The 23,756-nt window shown below is 36.8% G+C and overlaps 1 protein-coding gene across 1 annotated transcript in view; it reads right to left on the bottom strand.

Annotated features, from left to right (window-relative positions):
- Positions 1–23,169, bottom strand: part of LOC149828607 (polyadenylate-binding protein 2-like) — a 34,379-nt gene extending 11,210 nt beyond the window's left edge. Inside the window, exons 1-4 of the mRNA XM_090016904.1 lie at positions 22,908–23,169; positions 5,050–5,828; positions 4,863–4,940; positions 4,614–4,703 (exon numbers count right to left, since the gene is read on the bottom strand). Of these exons, the coding sequence (XP_089873030.1) occupies positions 4,614–4,703; positions 4,863–4,940; positions 5,050–5,828; positions 22,908–23,157 (1,197 nt within the window). The 5' untranslated portion in view covers positions 23,158–23,169. The remainder of the gene's footprint in view (positions 1–4,613; positions 4,704–4,862; positions 4,941–5,049; positions 5,829–22,907) is intronic.
- Between the last annotated feature and the right edge of the window lie 587 nt (positions 23,170–23,756).

Raw genomic sequence — 23,756 nt, 5'->3', positions numbered from 1 at the left:
TCTTTTTTGGTTCATATCGCTGACCCCAATTGTTTTGGGATGAAGGCGTAGTTGTCGTTGTTGTTGTTGTTTTTTAATATATAACCAGACTGTGCAATGCAATTGCACAGTCATAGACTGTGCAATTGTAACTGTACAGTCATTGCACACAGTCTGTGACTGTGCACAGTCTGTGTGACTGTGCACAGTCTGTGTGACTGTGCACTGCACAATCACAGACTGTGTGCACAGTCTGTGTGACTGTTTCACAACTTATGTAAAAATATGTATAAAACACGATAAAAGGTAACCCAACCATTTGAGGTAGCTAAATAAATGTTTTTCCAGATTAAAAAAATACTAGTTTCACAAGTATTAGAAAAGCTAGCTTAAGAACTACCATAAAGAAATGGGAGTGCCAAATTGAAACTTTCGAAAAAATTAAGGTCATAGTTTTGGCTACTTAATTTACTGCAGACTTGAATTATTGTTATATATATATATATATATATATATATATAGAGAGAGAGAGAGAGATATAGCCGAGTCCTCGTGTCCAAAAAATTTGAAATTGCTCCGCACCCGTGTCGCACCCGCACCCATGTGACATAGCTAGTAACAATAAAAAAGATGATTATGCTCTTGTCGCTTCCAAATCGGAAAATTATATCAAGCCTTATAGGCCTCCTCACTTTAATAAAAATCAAAATAGAGGAGAATACAAAGTAATTTGTCACAATTGTCATGAGCCCGGTCGCATTAAACCTCAATGTACTAGATTTAAAAAGGACTATAGGCCTCATGAGAAACAGGTTGCTGCGACTCCGTCAAATAAAGAAAAAGACATCATAAGCCTCAAAGATCTCTCCAAATCATTGTCTCAATTGACGGGGTATTACAACCATTGCTTAAAGGATCTACATTCAGGGTGGCCATTGCATCGTCTTCAACTCCTGGTACATGCTCTTGGCTTCTTGATTCTGGAGCTTCATTTCATATGACCCCACATAAGTCTATTTTATCCGAATGTTAACCTAAATCAAATGCGTCTTTTGTTTGTACCGCCGATGGAACTTCTATGGAAATAAAGGGTGTTGAAAATTTTAAAAACGATTTGACAAAATACAACAAGTTTTACGTTCCAAAAGTTAGATTTATACCAAAATTACATCTTAACTTACTTTTCGTCTATCAAATCTCGGATCACGAATGTGATATCGTATTCTCATCAAACAAATGTTGGGTGCAGGATCGTCAGTCCGAGAAATTGATTGGGAAAGGTTCTAGGCAAGGAGATCTTTAGTACATGAACTCTCTTTGTATTTCAAAAGAATCTTTTTGTAATATTGCTCAAACAAAAGATATCAAAGTTTGGCATCATAGACTTGGTCATCCAAATGTAAGGAAATTAAATTGTGTCTATTACTAGGGACCTTTGCAAAGACAATTTTGAATGCAAGGAATGCATACTTGAAAAAATGATATCTTTGCCTTTTGGACAAAAGACTTTTTACTCCTTTATGCCTTTTGAGTTGATCCATTCAGATGTGTGGGGTCCAAATCCTATACTTTCCAAAGGAGGATTCACCTACTATTTTGTGTTCATTGATGATTATACTAGATATTGTTGGATTTATTTTCTTAAATTTAATCCTTCAAAAACTATCATAACATGATCAAAACTCAATTTGAAAGCAAGATTAAAATCCTAAGAATGGACTCTGGAAAGAGTATTTATTAAATGATTTCAAACAATTCTTAGAAAATGAAGGGATTTTGCACCAAAGATCATGTCCAAGAACACCACAACAAAACGGAATTTAAGAAAGGAAACATAGATATATTATAGAGACTACAAGGACACTACTTATTTCTAGGAATGTTCCCAAAACTTTTGGGCTGAAACTACCCTAACCTCAGTATATCTTATAAATAGGATGCCTTCAAAATCTCTATCAAATGAAATTCCCTTTGAAAAAATGTTTAAATATCAACTTGATTATTAAAGACTTAAAAATTTTTGTTGTAAGTGTAATATTTCGAATGATAAAAGAGACAAACTATCTTCCAAGGCTATTCCTTGTGCTTTCATTGGTTATACAGAATCACAAAAAGGGTTTAAATGTTATGATGTCAAAAATGATAAACTCCTTGTCTCAAGAAATGTTAACTTTGTAGAAAATGAAAGTAGATTTGAAGGATGCATGTCACAAGATGTAAATGTTGATTACTCCTTATTTAAATTACTTTCTAATTATGGGTCTGATGATCATAATGATAATCAAGAAACTCCTATGGAATCTTCTATTGAGGGTAGAACAACAGTTGAACCAACAGTATACACTAGAAGAAATAGGAACATATCCACTGAAAATCTAAATCAAGATGGTCACGAATCATTGGAAGCTCCCTCTAAACAAATTATCATTCGTAGATCTGAGCGAACACCATTTCCAATAGATTTGTTTCTTATGACTCCTCTCCTAAACATAGAGCCTGTCTTTTAGCCATTTATTCATACTTTAAACCCTCATGTAACAATAAAGCAAAAAATCTTCTTGAATGGGAAAAATCCTTGTGTATGGAACTAGATGCACTTGAAGGTGCCAACACTTGGGAAATCTTAAACTTACCGCCTGGGAAGAAAACCAAAGGTTGTAGATGGATCTTCAAAGTCAAGACAAAAAGTGATGAGTCCTTGAAAAGACATAAAACCAGGTTAGTTGCCAAAGGATATTCTCAAGAGTATAGAGTAGATTATGAAGAGACCTTTGTTCCTATTGCTAGGATGACAACGGTTAGAATCCTTATTGTTATTTCAGCTATTAAAAATTAGAATATATTTCAAATGGATATTAAGAATGCTTTTTCAAATGGCAACCTTAATGAGGAAGTATATATGGATGTTTCATCCAGGTTGATGGTTTCTAAAGGCATGGTGCTTAGATTAAGAAAAGCCTTGTATGGGTTCAAACAAGCACCCAAAGCCTGGTTTGACACATTTAACAATGTTATTACTAAATATGGTTTCAAACCATGTTATACTGATACAGTTTTGTTTGTCAAGAATTCTTCTGCAGGATTGTAATTCTTCTTCTATATGTTGATGATATGCTAATTACAGAAAGTGATAAAGAAGGAATTAAAAAAGTAAAATAGTTTTTGAAAAACACTTTTAAAATGATTGATCTTAGTTTTCTAACATACTTTCTTGAAATAGAAGTGTCATATTCTACCAGAGAATATATATTGTCACAAACAAAGTTTGCTTTAGATATCATTGACAGGTCAGGATTGTCAGATGACAAAGTTGTTGATACTTCAAAGATTGTTAGAACGCAGATGCGAGCTGGCGATGGGGTTCCTTTGGACAATCCAACTCCATTCAAACAACTGGTTGGATCTCTTATGTATCTAAGTATTATAATACCTGATATAGCTCATGCCGTCCACGTGGCCAGTCAGTTTCAAGATGCTCCCACATCAGCCCATATGAGTGTAGTCATGAGAATTATTAAATACATTAAATGCACCATCAATAAGGAAGCTTTTCTATCATCTTCTTCCACGTTAGATCTCATTATTTATTCAGATGCTGATTGGGGAGGGAATCTGAACAACAGGCGTTCAACAACTAGTTTTTGTGTATTTCTAAGGGAATCCTTGATTTTGTGGAAGTGCAAAAAGCAACAAAAAGTGTCGATGTCATCCACAGAAGTTGAGTATAGAGCAATGGCCACCACTACCATGGAGATCGTGTGGCTCAAACAACTGATTTCAGATATGGGAATTCATCTTATGTTGTGATAACAAGAGTTCCATATACATAGCTCGGAATCGAACGTTTCATGAATGGACTAAGCATATAGAAATAAACTGTCACTTTGTTCGTGAAGAGTACTTAAAGAAGATTATTGATCTTCCCTATGTGACATCAGAATATCAACTTGTTGATTTCTTCACCAAGACTCTGTGTTCGCCAAGGTTCAACTTTCTTCTTGACAAACTTTCGGTGATTGCACCATAAGTTTGAGGGGGAGTATTAGAAATTCATGTCTTGTATAAACGTATATGCTTGACTGTATATATATATTCAAGTATATTTTGTATATAGATGGTTTCTTTATTGTAATTTTTATTTTTTAGTTTTCCTTCTTTCTTTTCATTTTAATTTTTTTCTTTTTGACCTGTTGACTAGCCATTGGGCAGCTCCCAACGGCTCTAAATAGAGTAGAACCGTTGGGAGGCTGGCCCAACAGCTAACCAGCCTCCTCTTGTTCTTGTGCATAAATGTTGGGGTACTGCCCCATTGTATTTCATGTTTTTTGTGAGGATTCTTCTTAATAAAAAGCTGATATTTTTTATGTGTGCCTTAGTGCACTTTGTGAGTGATTATTCTTATCAAGTCCTTGGTAGATTGTCACCAATATTTGAGTGCTTCTTTACAGTGTGAGTGTTGTGCTGCGTTGACATAGGATACACATGCTAAGCGAAGTGCCCGTGTGACATAGGGAAACAGATAATGCTTATGAAAGCAATAATTGGACCGGAAGTTAAACAGTGCACCAACAGATAAATAACATTCAAATTTAAAAAAGGAAAATCAGAAAAAATATGACACTTAAACTGCTAACCTGCAATCTCGCCCTTCTTTCTTCCTTGCGTTGTGCAAGTGCAACATATAAAGGCTTGTTGCCAATCATTTTCCCATTCATCTCAGCAATCTAAACAACCATAGATAGGGAAAGCATGTAAGCCAAAAATGTTTGAAATAATCAGTTAGAAGCCATAAATGCATACTGATGTGCCGATGTTGAGTGTGCATGTGTGTGTATTCCTGTGAAATGCCAAAAGATCACAGATCACATTACATAAATACTTACTGCACGTGAAGCTTCTTCCGGTGTAGTAAATGCAACAAAACCAGAGCCTTTACTCTGCCCTTGTAAATCACGCATAACCTAAAAAAGAAAAAAAATGAGATAATGAACCACAATATTTAATTCAGCTTTTCTTCTTTTCCATGGAACAATTTCAAAAGATGTTGAACAAATAAAGCTGCACACATACTTTGCAAGAGGTGGTTGATCCAAATTCTGAGAACAGCTCCATAAGTTTTTCATCATCAACTGAATCATCTAAGTTTTTCAAATATAAATTTGTTCCCTGTAGTTTCTCCAGACGTCCATTCCTTTCCTGCTCAAACTTGGCCTTCAGCTCAGCCTCTCTTTCAGATTTCCGCTGAGCCCTCCCAACATACCAGACCTTATCATCATTTAATGTGTAACCATTCAGTTTTTCGACTGCAGTGGCAGCATCATATGGATTCTGAAAATTAACAAACCCAAACCCTCTAGAATTTCCATTTATGTCCCGCATAATAACAGCGCTGGTGATTGGACCATAATTTCCAAAAATACCTTTAAGGTCCTCATCTGTAATCATTTCAGACAAATTTTTTACATATACATTAGTAAATTTTGGTGACCCATTCATACGATCCCTTTCCTGTCGACGAACAAAGAGGCCAACATAAACTTGCCTGTCATTTATTAACATCCCATTGAGTCTTGATATGGCATTCTGTGCAGCTTCTTCATGTTCAAACTGGACAAATCCATAGCCTTTTGACTGACCATTCGCATCTGTAGCTACCTTGCAAGATAGGATGGCACCAAAAGATGCAAAAGTATCATACAATGCCTTGTTATCAATTGACGTGTCAAGATTTTTTATGAATACATTTGCATATCCACTTTTCCGCATACTAGGATCCCTATGTGAAAACATAATCCTGATCGGCTTCCCATTGATTGGAGTGAAATTAAACATATCCAGTGCACGGCTTGCTGCAATTGTGAAATAAAGGCATTCATGTGAATCTAAAGGGGGCAATTAAAAATCAAATGCACATTAAATAAATAAACGATAAGAAGAAATCATTGCCTCCAACAGTAGAAAACCTAGGTAGACAGAATATCAGGTTAACACATTAGGATATAATCATATGATATGCCCCATAATACAAGCGCCAAAAAGAAAGTTTTACTTATCTATATAAAAAGTGTATGGGAGTAAATTAATGCCAATCGTTATATGATTGCACCAACATATATACACATGAAACAGCTCATAATTAGAATTAACAAGGATGTTAAAGAGTCTACAAGCCAGTAGCATAAAACTCAATAAAATCATGTATAAACTGTAAATAAAACATACACATTCCAAGCACATAAGTATCCAAATATTTGGTTCAGTCAAGTCCATGCATACAAAATGCAACACCTCTCAAACAATTCCCACCACAAACAAATTCCTTTGCATCCATATGGAAATACTTGTGTCACTATTAAGCTCACCAGAGAAAGTATAAAAAAACAAATAAATAATATGCATCCATCTCAACAGCAGGAAATGACTGACGTCTGCCACCAAGTAGTTGTGTGGTTGCACAAAGGTGCTATTAGCTTTTAAACAAGAAGATGAACAGAAGCAAACTACAGATCCTGAAAGGAAAACTTTATAGAAAACCAAAATCCTCAATAAGTGATTTCGCTCACAGAAACTTCTATAGGGATGGTGATATAGCCAATATCATTAACTGCTCCATATCAACCTATGTCACAGGGATTCGGCCAACAGGGTGTCATACCCGCATCAACGTGACTCGACTCGGGTGCGGGTGCGGGTGCGGTCAAGCCGTCCCTGGGTGCGGTCAATGCACCAAGGGTAATAACTGTCCATTTTGGACCCAAAATAAAAAAAATACGAAAGTGCCGCACCTAGGGTCATAATTGTCCATTTTGGACCGAAAATAAAAAAAATACAAAAGTGCCGCACCCAGGGTCGGCATTTTATTTCATTAGTGTTACTGTTAACTGTTAAAAATTATATACATATATATATATATACACCCTCTTGCACCCAAGTTTTTTCAAAGTGCCGCATCGTCGGACCCGCACCTGCGCCTATGTGACATAGATATCAACAATGTGTACCGGGTAAAGGTATATAGTATGAGAACCAAGATTGTATATATCGTATTGTAACCCGTATCAGTCAGTCCCAAAATAAGATACGTATTGTAAATTTTGAAAAAAAAACATTAAAAATTCTAAAATAAATCGTAAAAATAAAAAAAAATAGAAAAATTTCTAATAAATCATCACACAAAACAATGATGAAATGCACAAAATGCAACGATAAAATCGCATGTGAAGCATTTATATCTTTATGAGCTACATAACACATCATCAATCATCAAATCCCACAAGAACAATGCAAAATAGTAATATTTTTGATAATGCATTCATGATTAATACAAAAATCATGCATTTATGTGTCTTTTATTGTTTTACATCCCATGTTTATAATGTTTCAGAAATCAAGGAGCTACAATTCAAATCTTGTGAAATTTGGAGTTAAAACGAGGAAATTATCGTCGTTTTACGGTGTTGGAACCAAGGTTTTAAAGCCCGTGACTCGGAACTCGACTCGTTCTTTATTAACTCGTGACTCGGCGGGTCAACTCGGTGACTCGGACCGGGTTTTGTTAACTTTTGATTTTAAAAGAAAAACAATATATAATTTGTCTCAAACCATGTTTTTCAGTAAACATATAGTCTAAAGAGTTGACAATAAAAAATTGCAAGTTCAGAGTAGAAAAAGTACAAACTTCTTCATAACAAGGTCACATGGAAAGGTCAAGTTACATGAAGAAACTTCTTCATAACAAGCATGTCTTTGGTATTCAATGAAGGCCCCATGTAACTGAGTCTAGAAACATACTTAAACTCAAGTTTCTAAATAGAATGGTTTAGGAATTTAAGCTAAACTTCTCCAGAAGAAACCCTAGCTTTTGTTAGCTTTCCTTTCTAGTGATCTCACCTCATTGAGAACAGCAACACATCATCTTGCATAAAAATCCAGATTGAATTAGTTGCAACAAGGTAAAACAACAATAAGAGAATGAATCATCAGAAGAAATTCCAATTATGACCAAGGGAAATGTTGTCACATGGATACATGTACAAGCATACTGTACAAGATCAGCACATCTGGCATGATATGGGTGTTTCTGTCAAAAAATAAGGATGACAGGGTACAGATTGTTATGCACAAGTGTGATACAGACTTCGTACAAAAATGTATTTTTATATACAATGAAGGATATGATATGTGTTCATAAAACAACACTCAAAGGCACCCAACACCAGAACATGAAGTACAAGCACCGATACGTGTATGCTTCACTTTTTTGTTAGATCTTTGAATCATTTTTTTGCCAATATGTTTAATCAACACATTAAGATTGATAGATTATTGTATCTTTGAACTGGTTTGTCTTGTAATTTATTATTTATTATTAAACTGTTATTTTGAAATACCCAAAAAATCTAATTTCAAATATCCCAGAACTCGGCTGAGTCAGACCGAGTCACACCGAGTCAGGCCGAGTCAAGGCAAGCCGAGTTTACCCTGCTGGGTTGACTCGCTGGAGAGCCGAGCCGAGTCACCGAGTTGACTCGGCGAGTTTTAAAACCATGGTTGGAACGAATTTCAAGGCGAATTGGATCTTAATCAAGTCCAAATCACGTTAATTGGATCATGGATCCAATTCAAATGTGATCAGCAAACTCAAAACCCAAATCCAATTCAAAATTTTTCAAGAAACCCCTTTTGGAATTGGCGCTACCTTGTTTTTCCAATTTTTATTTCAATTAGGTAGTATTTTGAAATTCTAAAGAATTCTTGAAGTTAATTTGTAAATTTCATTAAATGGTTATAAATACCCCATCTAGCGTGGTGTAAAAGGGATCTTCAACCCCATTTCAAGCACAACCCTCTCCCTCTAATCCCCTCTCCTCTCTATCCCATGCCACCCTCTAAAATTTTTTCTTCTTCTCCTTCTTCTCCTTCTTCTTCTTCTTCTTCTTCTTCTTCTTCTTCTTCTATTCTCTTTATTTCACCAAAGATCTGCGTGGAGATCCATTCCGGAGCTTGTGCTGCGTATTTCAAGAGGTGCAGACTGCTCTTTCTCTCAACCAAGGCCAATGGAGTTGCCGGATCGCAAATCTGGTGAGTTCGCTCTCTTCTTCATTTCCAAATCACGCAATTGCGTGTTCTTTTGATTTTTGATTTTCTTTTCTTTACTTTGTTGCATTTAATTCTGTAATTTTCAGTTCATACTTTGTAGTTATTCTTCTTGCATTTTATTTCCAATTTGAAAAATCCAAAAAGAAGAAGAATCGATTGGCGTTTTTGGAATTGGTGCAAGTCCAACTCCAAGCCACCGATCGATCTTCTCACTTACATCTAGTTAATTTCTGCAATTCCAGCATTCTTTTGTTTTTTTCTTCATTAGATCAGATTAGGTCGAATCCAATCAATTGATCTGTGTTTGATCTGATTTTTTCATTTCAGTTTTAGCAAAATCATAAAAAGAGAATGATGATCCATGCTCAATTGGCGCAAATTCCATTGTAGTCGTTGATCGTTTCATTTCACAAGCGTAGATATTGTTTCTTTGATTGTATTCTGTAATTAGTTAGATTAGAAATTGGTTTCACTTGCTGGAATTTCAATTCATTCATTCTTTGATTTGATATCAAAGTGTGAAAATCGATAATTCTAAATTTCTGCTTCATTTCAATTTTCTATCTGATTTTATTTTTAGTATAAGTTGAGTTTTCGGATTCCAAATTGAAATCCATAAATTGGATCAGATTCTTGAATGAATCTATATTCATTCTAGAGAAATTCATCAAAATCGGATTTTGTTTCACGGACTATCACGAAATTTTTTGGTGACTTATCTAGAAAACTCTAGTAATTTTGTTATGTTTCTTTCTGTATTTTTGTTGCATTTTGTTTTTAGGATATCCGAAGCTTCCGGATTCCGAATTCGAATCCGTAAAGTGGATTGGATTCCTGAATCAATCTAGTTTCAATCTGAAAAATTTCGTTCAATTCCGATTCAGTTTGATATACTGCCACAGTAGCAATTTCCTGTTTCTGTAATTTCCTGTTCATTTAACTGTTCCGGGAGTTTCGCACAGAATTTTTCAATTCCGTAAATTGGATACGATTCCTACGCATGTTAGGATTCTTCCTGCAAATTTTCAACAGGAACCGAATTCATTTGCTATATTGTTCTGCGATTTTCCCAAAACTGTTCTGACAGGTTTTCTGAAATTGCACAGGACAGATTTGTAGTTCATAACTTTAGTTTGTTAACCCCTTTTATCATAGTATTTTGCATTTCGTGCTTGTGTGCTCACTTTTTGCAGGTAGTTGCCACATACGGGGTGCAGTGTGTTGAAGTGGATTTAGATCTCCCGTGAATGAGCAAAAGCGAAAGCCCTATTTTCTATTTTCTATTTTCTATTTTCTATTTTCTATTTTATATTTTATATTTTATATTTTCTTATTTTTTTTAAATTTCTAGTTAAGTAGGGCCTCATAGCCACATTCAAAGTTTGTAATTAATTTTCTTTCAGCACTTGGGTTGTAATAAGTCTTTGAGCATTTCCTTTTTACATTTTTTAAGTTACGTTTAATTTTCTTTTAAGACAATAAAATTCTATTGTGTGGAATACAAAGTTTCGCAAAACCCTTCCCTGAGTTCGACCCGAATCTCACCTTAGTGTGAGACGGTTTTTATTATTTGGTGTTCGGCTTTCACAAACCATTTTCGCACAGAATTTTTCAATTCCGTAAATTGGATACGATTCCTACGCATGTTAGGATTCTTCCTGCAAATTTTCAACAGGAACCGAATTCATTTGCTATATTGTTCTGCGATTTTCCCAAAACTGTTCTGACAGGTTTTCTGAAATTGCACAGGACAGATTTGTAGTTCATAACTTTAGTTTGTTAACCCCTTTTATCATAGTATTTTGCATTTCGTGCTTGTGTGCTCACTTTTTGCAGGTAGTTGCCACATACGGGGTGCAGTGTGTTGAAGTGGATTTAGATCTCCCGTGAATAAGCAAAAGCGAAAGCCCTATTTTCTATTTTCTATTTTCTATTTTCTATTTTCTATTTTCTATTTTCTATTTTCTATTTTCTATTTTATATTTTATATTTTATATTTTCTTATTTTTTTTAAATTTCTAGTTAAGTAGGGCCTCATAGCCACATTCAAAGTTTGTAATTAATTTTCTTTCAGCACTTGGGTTGTAATAAGTCTTTGAGCATTTCCTTTTTACATTTTTTAAGTTACGTTTAATTTTCTTTTAAGACAATAAAATTCTATTGTGTGGAATACAAAGTTTCGCAAAACCCTTCCCTGAGTTCGACCCGAATCTCACCTTAGTGTGAGACGGTTTTTATTATTTGGTGTTCGGCTTTCACAAACCATTTTCGCAAAAAATATATCTTTAAAATTGATTTCATAAAACTTACACCAAATTTTTTGCATCATTGTTGGAGAACGACGCTTGAAAAATGAGTATTCACTTTATTGCCTCTTGTTTGTTTACGTATTATCTAGGATTGTTAGTTTTCCTTTTTACAATTTAATTAGGATTGCTAGTTTACTTTTCTTGCACTATTATTAGGATTATTAGTTTGTTTTTGTTAATTACTTAGGATTCTTAGGACCATGTTGCTTGCTATCCATAGAGCCAGTTTACTTTTCTTGCCTGGCCTACCTAGTAGGTTACCCATTTCATAGGTAACCGTTCATGTAGATTTATTTCTGCAAATTAACTGCTTGGGTGAAAGCGTGTGGTTGAGTGTTTACTGCTTTTTGTTTTTCCGTAATTGACTGCTTCATGGTTTTGTTGTTTTGATCACGCTTGCACACTAGAATTAAGTAGAAGTCCACTTTAGGACGGTTGGATCTCTACCAAGGTGTATGCAAGGGCGACGTTCGCAAGATCCCGAACTTGTTTTACCTATAGAAGACCCTGAGTCCCTAATTCGGGAAGCCCACAGATCAGGCCACATGGCCGAAGATCAGCAACTTACCCGTCCCCTAAGAGAATACTTCATTCCAAATGTTTACACCCCTTCTTCCTGCATCACGAGACCTAATATGAGAGCAAATCAATTTGAGATTAAAGTCAGTGTCATACAGATGCAAACATCTTTTTATGGTCTTAGTAACGAGGACCCATATCGTCACCTCGACGAATTCCTTGAGATCTGCTCCATTGTGCGGATTCATAACTTTAAAGATGACGCTTTGAGGTGAACTCTATTTTCTTTCTCCCTAAAGGATAAAGCGAAACACTAGCTTAAATCCTTAGATAGAGTTCGTATTGCTAACTGGAAGCAAATGCAAAAGGAATTTCTTAAAAAATATTTTTGCATTGGCAAAATGAATTAATATCGAAAGGCCATAACCAGTTTTCTTCAAATAGAGGGAGAACAACTTCACGAGACCTAGGATAGGTTAAAAGACCTACTCAAAAAGTGTCCCCACCACCAAGTGCCTAAATGGTGGTTGGTGCAGTACTTTTACGATGGCCTGACTAAGAAAGATAGTTAGATGGTTGATTCTTCATATGGGGGCACGTTCATGCTCAAAAGCGAGGACGAGGCATGGGTCATATTCGAAACATTGAGTGAAAACTCTATACACCATGTTGTGTCTTCGAAAATTGATAGGACCACCTCTGCTCCTAGTGGTCCTAAAAATGGAGGGATTTTTGAAGTTAGGTTCAATCAAGAACTATAAATCAAAGTAGACCAGTTGGCTAGAAAGTGGATCAACTGCTAGCCAACCCAACTTCAATAAATCGAGTAAAGTGTGCGAGCTATGCGCTAGCCCTGCGCACTATATTTTTGACTATCTGACAGCATCGCTCTATCCTGCGTTTGTTTAGGTGCAGGTGAATGATGCCCAAAGTTTTGTCAAACCAGTGCATGATCCATATGCACCCTATAATCTGGGCTGGTGAAACCACCCCAACTTTGCGTGGAGAAATCCACAAGACCCACCCCACATGCTTTCCTAGCCACAGGTCAAGAGAAGCTCCTTAAAGCATTCTCTGATATAAAGGCCAACCTCAACTCCCATACCCAGCGAAGCTAGAGACTCAGATGGGACAGTTGGTTGAAGCATTGAGCAGACGCAACATGGAAAGCTTGCCTAGTCAGCCTATTCTCAACCCAAGGGGTAAGGAACCCATGCATCGTGGTCTGCACATAACAGAGTCTCATCAAGAGCAGGCCAACGTTGTTATGACCCTTCGGAGTGGGAAGGAATTCCATTCCGTGCAAGAGAAGACTGAAGAACTCAAAGAAAAGCCTAAAGACCAGTCGACTTATCTTACCAGGCCTAAGGAAAGTGGCCAGAGCCCGCGGCCTGCGCCTTCTCCTTCATATATTCTTAGAGCCTCATTTCCTCATGCCTTGAAAAAACCGAATGATTTTGGCAAACAGGGGGCAAGAAATGCTTGAGATATTCAAGCATGTTCACATAAACCTCCCTCTGCTCGATGTCATCCAACAAGTGCCCATTTATGCAAAGTGTCTTAAAGAACTTTGCACACAGAAGAGAAAATCAAGATCTCTGCCCAAGAAGATCTTCCTGACTGAGCAAGTGAGCTCCGTGTTTCGGTACCAAGCTCCACCTAAACTTAAGAATCAGGGGGCACCATCATCTCTTGTGTCATCGAGAACATGACTATTGATCGTGCACTGCTCAACCTTGGGGCCAGTATGAACATATTGCTGAGTTCTCTTTATGACATTTTTGGGATTGGGGATTTAAAACCCACCACGACCATCTTGCAGTTGGCAGACAGGTCTACCAAGCTTCTCCCGGGAATCTTGAAAGATGTGTTAGTCAAGATCGAGGACTTTTATTTCCCTAATGATTTTCTCGTTATGGATATGCAAGGCACTGATGTCGCTCACCGGACCCCCATCATTCTCGGCAGACCATTCTTGGTCATTGCCAATGCTTGTATTAACTGCCGTATCGGGGAGATGGATGTTTTTTTTTTGCAATAAGCGATTGCGGATAAACATATTTGATATTGTCATAAGAGCGACAGGAAATGACGAATGATTCCATGCGAAGGACGTTAAATGGAAGCAATCTAATCGAATGATTGATACTTGCATGGATAGATATTCGGTTTATGGCTCACCATCATATGAGAATCATCCCAACGAGATTCACCACGATTTTCAATCAAACATGGAGACTAAGCTCGTTCCTAGCAGGAAAAAGAGTCGTTGCAGGGTCTAAAGGGGTAGAGTTGGAGGAAATGTAGTGGACAGGGCAGAGGATAAAACGATATATCTCAGACCTCCCGATTGAGCGTGGCCTTGAGTCCATTGATCTCATGGATGATGAAGAGTAACCAGAGATCCGTCTGGCTGAAGACGTAAAACTTAGCGCTTTTTGGAAAGCAACCCAGACTAGTGTTGTAATTTTAGTAGTTTTTCTTTCTTTCTTTTCATTCTGCGAGCATAGATGACAAATCATGTATACATCGTTGGTAGAGCTTATGAGTTACAGGTGATAGGACAGTTTGGAGCTTCTTAACAAGGCATCTTATCAAGCGAGCCCAAGTATACATAATCAGATCATATCTCTCCTTTTTCTCCTCTTTTGCATTGTTCTTTGTATGCATTCATGTAGTTTTATTTAAACATGAGGGAGTGCCACTGGGGACATTGACATTCAAGCATGGGGGAAGGTATGATATACCTAAAAATTTCTGTCCATGTATAAAAAATTTGAAAAACTCGTAAAAATTGGGCATTTTTAAAGCAAAAAGTTAACAATATATGATGATTTTTTCATATCTTTGACATTTTTTAGATGAATTTTAAGCCCGATATAGAATTTTTTTTCAAAATCGATTTGTATGAAAAGGTTACTTATGTGGCATTTGAAAAAAATATTTATTATAACTGTTAAAGTCTATTATGATTTACATGAATACAAATGCATTGAATTTTTCGAAAATGAGCAACATTAGCAAAGAAAGAAAACTAAGAGCATACAAATAGTATTTTGACACTTCTACCTGTAGCACATTTAAAAGCAAGGTTCAGGCACAAGTTGAAGTGCTTGCACTTATGTGATTGAATTCTTAATCGTTGAGTCCAGATATGAGTTGAAGTGTTTGTACTCAAGCGAATAGAGCAGACAGGAATATCAAAACTCTCTATGCACTTATCACATGAGGCCTTTTGGATTCGAGTAATTAAGGCCCAAGGGTATTCTACACCTGATGCCCTAAAACCATCTGGTTTGGGAGCCACCGGCTCAAAGCTCGCTACAAGGATCCATTAAAAAGTACGGTCAGTATTGCTAAGAGCAAAGAGAAAAACTACATGTAACTATGAAAATTCAACATGTAGTGACCCGAGTGATTAAGTCTGAGGGACACTCTGTGTCTAGTGCCCTAAGGTAGTCTGGTTTGGGAGTCACTGGCCCAATACTCGTTACATGGGTCATGAAATCTGAAAATTTACATAGTGCTCAATGAAAAAGAAAAATAAAAAAGCTTAAAGAAAAGAAAAACATTACTTGAAAAAGTTTTACAAAACAGTGCAACAGCATTTATATAATGATAAGTAGATAATGACATGAGTAAACAAGTTTTTCTAAAAATGAAACATAGATAATCTGGGATGTCTAAAGAGATAGAAAGAAATTTTTTCTACTGTGGAGGCATGGATGATTTAATAAATGAAAAAGAATGTGAGTACCTGAAATATATTTGTTCAAAATAGTTTTTAATTGCCTAATGTTTTTTTGAAAATTGTAAAATTATGCATGACGAAGATGTTTGTGGGTATCATTACTAGAAACCCTCACGAGACCTTACTCGTCTACTGGGGTAACCCAGAGGTTTAAAGGGCTTGTTGCATATGCTAAATGCAACCGTGATTCTTACGAAAGTGAGTTAGGCATTTTACATTAATTCTGCATTATTTAGAATATAGTTTTATTTTTAGTCTTGGAGTCGCGTTTACTTGAAGACTAGCAAACAGTAAGCATGAGGGAATTTGATAATGCATGATAATGCATTCATGATTAATACAAAAATCATGCATTTATGAGTCTTTTATTATTTTACATCTTATGTTTATGACGTTTCAGGAATCAAGGAGCTACGATTCAAATCTCGTGAAATTTGGAGTTAAAACAAGAAAATTATCATTGTTTTACGGTGTTTGAATGAATTTCAAGGCGAATCGGATCTCAATCCAGTCCAAATCACGTTAATTTGATCATGGATCTAATTGAAATGTGATCAGCAAACTCAAAACCCAAATCCAATTCAAAAAATTTCAAGAAACCCCTTTTGGAATTGGCGCCACCTTGTTTTTCCAATTTTTATTTCAATTAGGTAGTATTTTGAATTTTTAAAAATTCTTGAAGTTAATTTGTAAATTTTATTAAATAGTTATAAATACCCCATCTAGGATGGCGTGAAAGGGGTCTTCAACCCCCATTTCACGCACAACCCTCTCTCTCTAATACCCTCTCCTCTCTATCCCACACCACCCTCTAAAATCTTTTCTTCTTCTTCTTCTATTCTCTTTCTTTCACCAAGGATCTGTGTGGAGATCGATTATGGAGGTTGTGCTGTATATTCCAAGAAGTGTAGACCGCTCTTTCTCTCAACCAAGGCCAATGGAGTTGTCGGATGGCAAATCCGGTGAGTTTGCTCTCTTCTTCATCCCCAAATCACGCAATTGCGTGTTCTTCTTTTGATTTTTGATTTTCTTTTCTTTACTTTGCTGTGTTTAATTATGTAATTTTCAATTCATACTTTGTAGTTCTTGCATTTTATTTCCAATTTGAAAAATCCAAAAAGAAGAAGAATCGATTGGCGTTTTTGAAATTGGTGCAAGTCCAACTCCAAGCCACTGATCGATCTTATCACTTAGATCTAGTTAATTTCTACAATTTCAGCATTCTTTTGTTCTTTTCTTTATTAAATCAGATTAGATCAAATCAAATCAATTGATTCGTGTTTGATCTGATTTTTTCATTTCAGTTTTAGCAAAATCATAAAAAGAGAATGATGATCCATGCTCAATTGGCGCAAATCCAATTATAGTCGTTGATCGTTATATTCCACAAGCATAGATTTAATTTCTGCATTTCATTTCTTGTTTCTTTGATTGTATTTTGTAATTAGTTAAATTAGAAATTAGTTTCACTTGCTGGAATTTCGATTTATTCATTCTTTGATTCGATTAATTGAATCAAAATGTGAAAATCGATAATTCTAAATTTCTGTTTCATTTTAATTTTTTGTCTTATTTTATTTTTAGTATAAGTTGAGTTTTCAGATTCCAAATTGAAATTCGTAAATTGGATCAAATTCTTGAATGAATCTATTTTCATTCTGGAGAAATTCATCAAGATTTGATTATGTTTCACGGACTGTCACGGAATTTTTCGGCGACTTATCCAGAAAACTCTAGTAATTTTGTTATGTTTCTTTTTTTATTTTTGTTGCATTTTGTTTTTAGGATATCTAAAGCTTTCAGATTCTGAATTCGAATTCGTAAAGTGGATTGGATTCCTAGATAAATCTAGTTTCAATCTAAAAATTTTCATTCAGTTCCGATTCAGTTTGATATACTGACACAGTCAGATACGAGAAGTTGTCAAAAAATTTATGAGCAATTTCCTGTTTTTGTAATTTCCTATTCATTTAATTGTTCCGAGAGTTTCGCACGGAATTTTTCAATTTCGTAAATTGGATACAGTTCCTACACGTGTTAGGATTCTTCGTGCAAATTTTCAGCAGGAACTGAATTCATTTGCTATACTGTTCTGCGATTTTCCCGAAATTGGTTCTGACAGGTTTTCTGAAATTGCACCGGACAGATTTGTAGTTTAGTTTGCTAACCCCTTTTAGCGTAGTATTTTGCATTTTGTGTTTGTGTGTTCGCTTTTTGCAGGTAATTGCATATACGGGGTGCAGTGTGTTAAAGTGGATTTGGATATCCCGTGAAGGAACAAACGCGAAAGCCCCATTTTCTATTTTCTTTTTCTTTTTTTTTAATTTCTAGTTAAGTAGGGCCTCAAAGCCACATTCAAAGTTTGTAATTAATTTCTTTTCAGCACTTGGGTTGTAATAAGTCTTTCAGCATTTCCTTTTTTACATTTTTTTAGTTACGTTTAATTTTCTTTTAAGGCAATAAAGTTCTATTGTGTGGAATACAAAGTTTCTCAAAACCGTTCCCTGAGTTCGACCCGAATCTCACCCTTGTGTGAGCCGGTTTTTATTATTTGGTGTTCGGCTTTTACAAACCATTTTCGCAAAAATACATCTTTAAAATCGATTTTATAAAACTTACACCAATCTTCAATTAAGAACATGCCACAAGATTCATAAAAAAGCAAAAAAAACAATTTTATGAATACTTAACAGTTACAAATTACAATACATAACCAAATTTTTAAGAAGTATACCATTAACCATCATCATCATTATTTTCTAGTTCATCTTCTTCTCCTCCTTCTCCTCCTTCTCCTCCTTCTTCGACATTCAAATCATCTCCAATATATGTGGGGTCTTCGTCATCTACGTCGTGAGCTCCCTCCACGTTTATCCATTGAATGTCCTCTTCATTCAAGAGGTCTGCTTCTTTTTTAACCCATTCATCAAATACATCGAAGTTCTCTAAATTGATGGGATCAAGCTCTTCTTTGTGCCTCCTTGATGACAGCTTTTTCATTTGCCTAAAAAGATAACATGCACTCTTACTTGACAAAATCATGAAAGTCCTCTCCACGACGCAAAGATCAGCCCCCAAAATGGTCTCACAGCTCCTAGGGTGCATGGGAAGCTCTCTAGTATGTTCTATACGAATGAAGGTTTTAGCCCTCAAAGCCTTTTAAAACCCAAAAACTTAAAACCCTGGTTTTGCCCTTTTTAAAATCCGTCGGTACTGTATTGTACGATACGGGCCGTATCGTATTGTGCCCTCGCATCGATACGATACAGACAACACTGATGAGAACATAATTGAGCGCCTACCTTATGTGACATAGAGAGCAGGCAAACCCAACTCCTCTAAAAAAGTGACCATTTCAAGTAGTATATCAACTAGGAATTATCCCATAAGGTCTGAAGACTGAGTCGCAAGCACCATAATTATCATAAAGCAATCAGATCAAAGTCGATATTCAAACAAAGGGGAAGAGTAAAGACATATCTCCAGTAGCTCCATCACATCCAGAACAACCAATTAAAACAGTCCGATTAAAGAGTATGGCAGAAATATCTTCCCTTAGATAAAATATATCCATTGTCAGGATTCCCTGGACTAAGCTCGTCCGCTGAACAAAAACCTTAAGTTGCAATTCATTCAAATTCTTGAGGATACACATATATTTCTTCCCATAAAATGAATAAGGGGAATCCCTTATTTGCTTGTCACACGAATCCAGTAGCTATGCTGTTCTGGTTTCATTCACATTATCAAGTGAATTGCCTCATGTTTTACCCAGAGTGAGATCACAGGATTATGGAAAATAAGCTTAGGAAAGGCTTGAAAACTAAGTTATTCACAACTCTATTCTGCTTGACTCATGACTTGACTGGGGTCAGCTCAACGACTTTATTGGATTGTGTTAACTTGTCCGTAAGAAAGACTAACATATACATACATACAGAGTAGTGAGTAGGTGCTTGAACGTTAGGTGCTTGATGAAGTGCTTGATGGGTTTTCCAGGCTTTTTTCATTTTATTTTTAAATTCTGGCCGTACATATGTGATCTACGTACTTGATTTTATAGGGATCAGCTCTTGAAGTGTTTGATTCCGACACATGGGTGGATTTTTATAAGGTTCAAAAAATCAATGGTCCAAAATCTTTATAAATTTTTGAGGCTCCAAACATCATTTTTTTCATCGAAAACACATGATCCAGGTGTGGATTCTTAGTAAATCGACCATGCCCAACACATTTATAGGGCCGGAACCGCGTAAAAAGCACCGGAGAAGCCAAAAAAACACATCAAGCATGTTCATCAAGCACCTACTCACTACTCCATACATGCATACCTATGTCACATGGGTGCGGGTGCGGGTGCGGGTGCGGATGTATGTATGTATGTATGTATATATATATATATATATATATATATATATATATATAAAGTCCAAAATTTGAACATAAATGACCCTCAGGTTGACCGCATCGGGTGCGGGTGCGGGTGCGGGTGCGACGCGGATGCAGCACCTAGTTGAAGAGTCCCTGTGACATAGACACATACATATGTAGAGAGAGAGAAAGAGAGACAGAATTATTTTGCACAAAACATGTATAAACATGTATTCTTGAAAGAATAAAAGAAAATAATCATATGTATATATGTTTTATGTAAGAAAAGAAATATAGATACATTATGCATGTGTATGTATTGTTGCCCTCTTTAGGTACATATGTGCATACATAAGTGGGTCGAACCAGGGATTAGCCAGATCAATTTATGAGTCAAGCAGGTTGAGTGTTCGCAAGGTAAACCCAGTGACCCAGAAAATACAAACACGTCTTAGACAAACACTGGCAAACACCTTGTTAAGCTACTAGGTCAAACCAGTCTAGGCTGATCCAAGTCAACTCAGGCAAGTCATTGGGTTGACTGACTGAGTTCTTAATCAATGAGAATAGGTATCAATGCCTCATTGTAGATGCTGAATATGATTGATGCTCTGATCCACTTTACAGTGCTTCTTTGGGAACAAATTCAAGAATCATTGTTACACTTCATATGGAGACATGCTCTGATCCACTTTACAGTGCTTCTTTGGGAACAAATTCAAGAATCATTGTTACACTTCATATGGAGACCCTATTCAAATGAAACTTGTGGAACATAATACGGACAAACTTACACATATCATAGAAGAATTTGAAAAAGCTAGTTGGCAAACCATCTAGCTGTAGCAAATTCCTTCCTCAAGAAAGGCAACTTTTAAGCAGTTACAAACATAAATAATGCATAGGAAATCAACATATATTCTGGGCAGCAACTAGCTGCTGCGGTTCCCTCAAGCTGATATTGAAAAATGCAAGATCCTCTCCAAGATATGAGGATCACCAGAGCAATTACTCTTTGTTTAATGTTAAAAATATTGAAATAAGAGTTGCATAGAATTTTGCAAGAGTGGATGCATGGCCTTCGCATACTCAAAGGTTGAAGGCAGCATCTTTTTGTTTTCAAGTAAAAAAAAATAGTATATTAAGTAAGCAAGAGCAAAACAATCCACTTTGGGAAATAGTCAGGCACATTCTACAACAATATTAAAACAAATTGTGACTGCAAAGGTTGGCCTTCATTTTAAGGATTGCAGATCCCTCTACCTCCAAGAATCATTTTCTTGTGGAACAGAATGATGAACCAGAATCAACATGAAAGTCAAGCATAATCTTGGTTCATGCTACATTTAAGAAACAGAACAGAAAAGTGCTATAACCTAACTTCACATGTATAAGTCTATGAATATATTAAAGACCTGTAAAATAGCAGCCACACAAAATCAACTGATAAGTTTAAGTCATAACGGCCACTTGCACCTCAGATGATTATATCACCGGCTTCACCTTGCTACTATATTTCTTGTAGGGGTCCAAATGGGTTGGATTCGGTCAGACCATGGATCCTGGTTCCAACACATCATTCTAGGTTATGGATTTTAGAATACAATCCAAATGTATATTTAGATAGGCTTAGCACTTACATAATTACAGACTTTTTCGAATTTGAATCCGAAATCTGATTGGTTGTTTTTATCAGGTAAACTTCATTTGAATCAAATCTTATCTGCTTGCACATTTACAGTTACAAACCCTCATTTTTAACCTTTTTTATCGTATCCAGTATTCTCACTTAAATTTCAGATCCCAAATCAACTCTATTACATAAGCTCTAGTTCAGAACCAGTTTCCAATTTGCATTTACTGGATTCTGCACAATATTCACATTTGGATTCATATATACAATGATCTGGCCTGTATTTGTCATGTTTTCATACCTAATTTCCTGTCACAATTCTCCTATTTCTCAAGCCCTTGATATACACTAGAAGTTGCGCTAGGTAGGTATATTGCCTTCTTACTTCACTGCACAAATGGGTAGTACAACTTCCAAAGTCTCCTGAAAAAACCCATCGGTTGCTTGTCTGTTATGAGACTATAAGCAGCCTTCCCAATAAAGGCAATATACATCCACAAATCATCTCTTCAAATGACAGAATCAATATGCATCACCAAGAAGCCAAGTCACAAGCCCTAAACGATCCAACACCACAAGAAACATACCAATGTTGACGTGAGTCTTTCCAACTCAGCATCTAAAATCAAAACAATCGTTTTCCAATACAGAATCCTGGATCGCAAAATGACAAAAAACACACATTTAAATGCCTAGAAACAGGAATTAGAACTTACACACTCTTTCTCGTTTTCCGAGCACTGTAATATGGCATAAAATTCCAATCTATTCGATACCTATGAATAATAAGCTAACACGATTAATGAATACGACGGTCATGATGATAATGATGACAACGACAGTTAATGATGATGATGATGATGATGACGACGACGATAGATGACGTTACAAACTAATAATAGATAATCAAAGGAAGAAAAAAATAAAATGAATGAAGGAAATCTCAACACTAAAAATAAGCAAAACTCATCAAGTAAAACGAAATTCAAAAAAGAACAGAAAAATACAGCAACAAACAAAAAGGAGAGCGAGCTTCAGCGTGTCATGCATCAGATTATCATGAGAATAAGAATAGAAACAAAAAAACTCAATTTTGCGGATTCACGCGAGAAGGAACTCAATAGTCAATATAAAAACCAAGCAGGAGAAAAGAAAACGAAGGAAAAAACCTAGAGATTGCGCGGAAATTGGAATCGCGAATCCGTGATCAGGCGAATGCGATCAGAGGGAGAGTGGAGGCACTCACCGTCCTGGGGGTTGTTGAAGTTGACGTAGCCGTAGCCTAGGGAGACCCTCCTGATCTGGTCCCTGCAGACCCTGACTGAGACGACGGGTGCGATCTGGCTGAAGAGCTCGAAGAGCTGCGCCTCGGAGACGGAGCCGTCGAGGTCGCCGACGTAGAGCGACGAGTTCCCGAAGCCCTGCGCCGCTCCGATCGCCGGCGGTGACAAAGTAGCGGGCGGTTGCGGAGACGCCGGCATCGCTGGGGCAGTCATTCCTTTCCCTTCTCGTCTCACTCTCTCAACCTTCTAGTGATGCAACTTCCGAAATTAGGGAAGGCGAGAGAGGGTGGGTAGCCGCTAAATTTAGAGGAAGGAATATAGCAGAGAAAGAGGGAAGGAGAGAGAGGTGGTTTTTGTTAAACAATTAGGCTGCGAAGGGGAGGAAAGTGAAATAAAGAAAAGCACTGGGAAACGGTTCCTCTCTTTTATCCGTTTTACCGGAGGAGAGTCTGCCGTAGCCGGTAGGAGTAGGGCGCCTCGAGACCGCAGAGATCCGATCGCCCTGTTTCAAAATCCGAACCTCCATCCCCTTACCGGAATGGATTTTAACCTCCTCCCCCGCCTCCATCCCCGTTTCATATCTTCCATCCCCGGTCCAAACGGGGGCAAGGCGGGGCGGGGGGCCGTTTCCCCTTAGTCTATAGTCATCCCTTTAAGGATTGGGGATGGGGCAGGGATTGGGATGGGGACGGGGCGGGGAAAAGCGTAAGTCCATCCCCGCCTCCATCCCTGCATGGGGATAGATTTTAACCTTCATCCCCGCCTCCATCCCCGTTTCATGCCCTTCGTCCCCGGTCTAAACGGGGCGAGGC

The sequence above is a fragment of the Nuphar pumila genome, chromosome 9, assembly GCF_984573655.1.
Source record: "Nuphar pumila chromosome 9, dmNupPumi1.hap1.1, whole genome shotgun sequence".
Classification (NCBI taxonomy): Eukaryota; Viridiplantae; Streptophyta; class Magnoliopsida; order Nymphaeales; family Nymphaeaceae; genus Nuphar; species Nuphar pumila.
The sequence above is the reverse complement of the archived record's forward strand: the minus strand, read 5'-3'. Positions and strand labels throughout refer to the sequence as shown.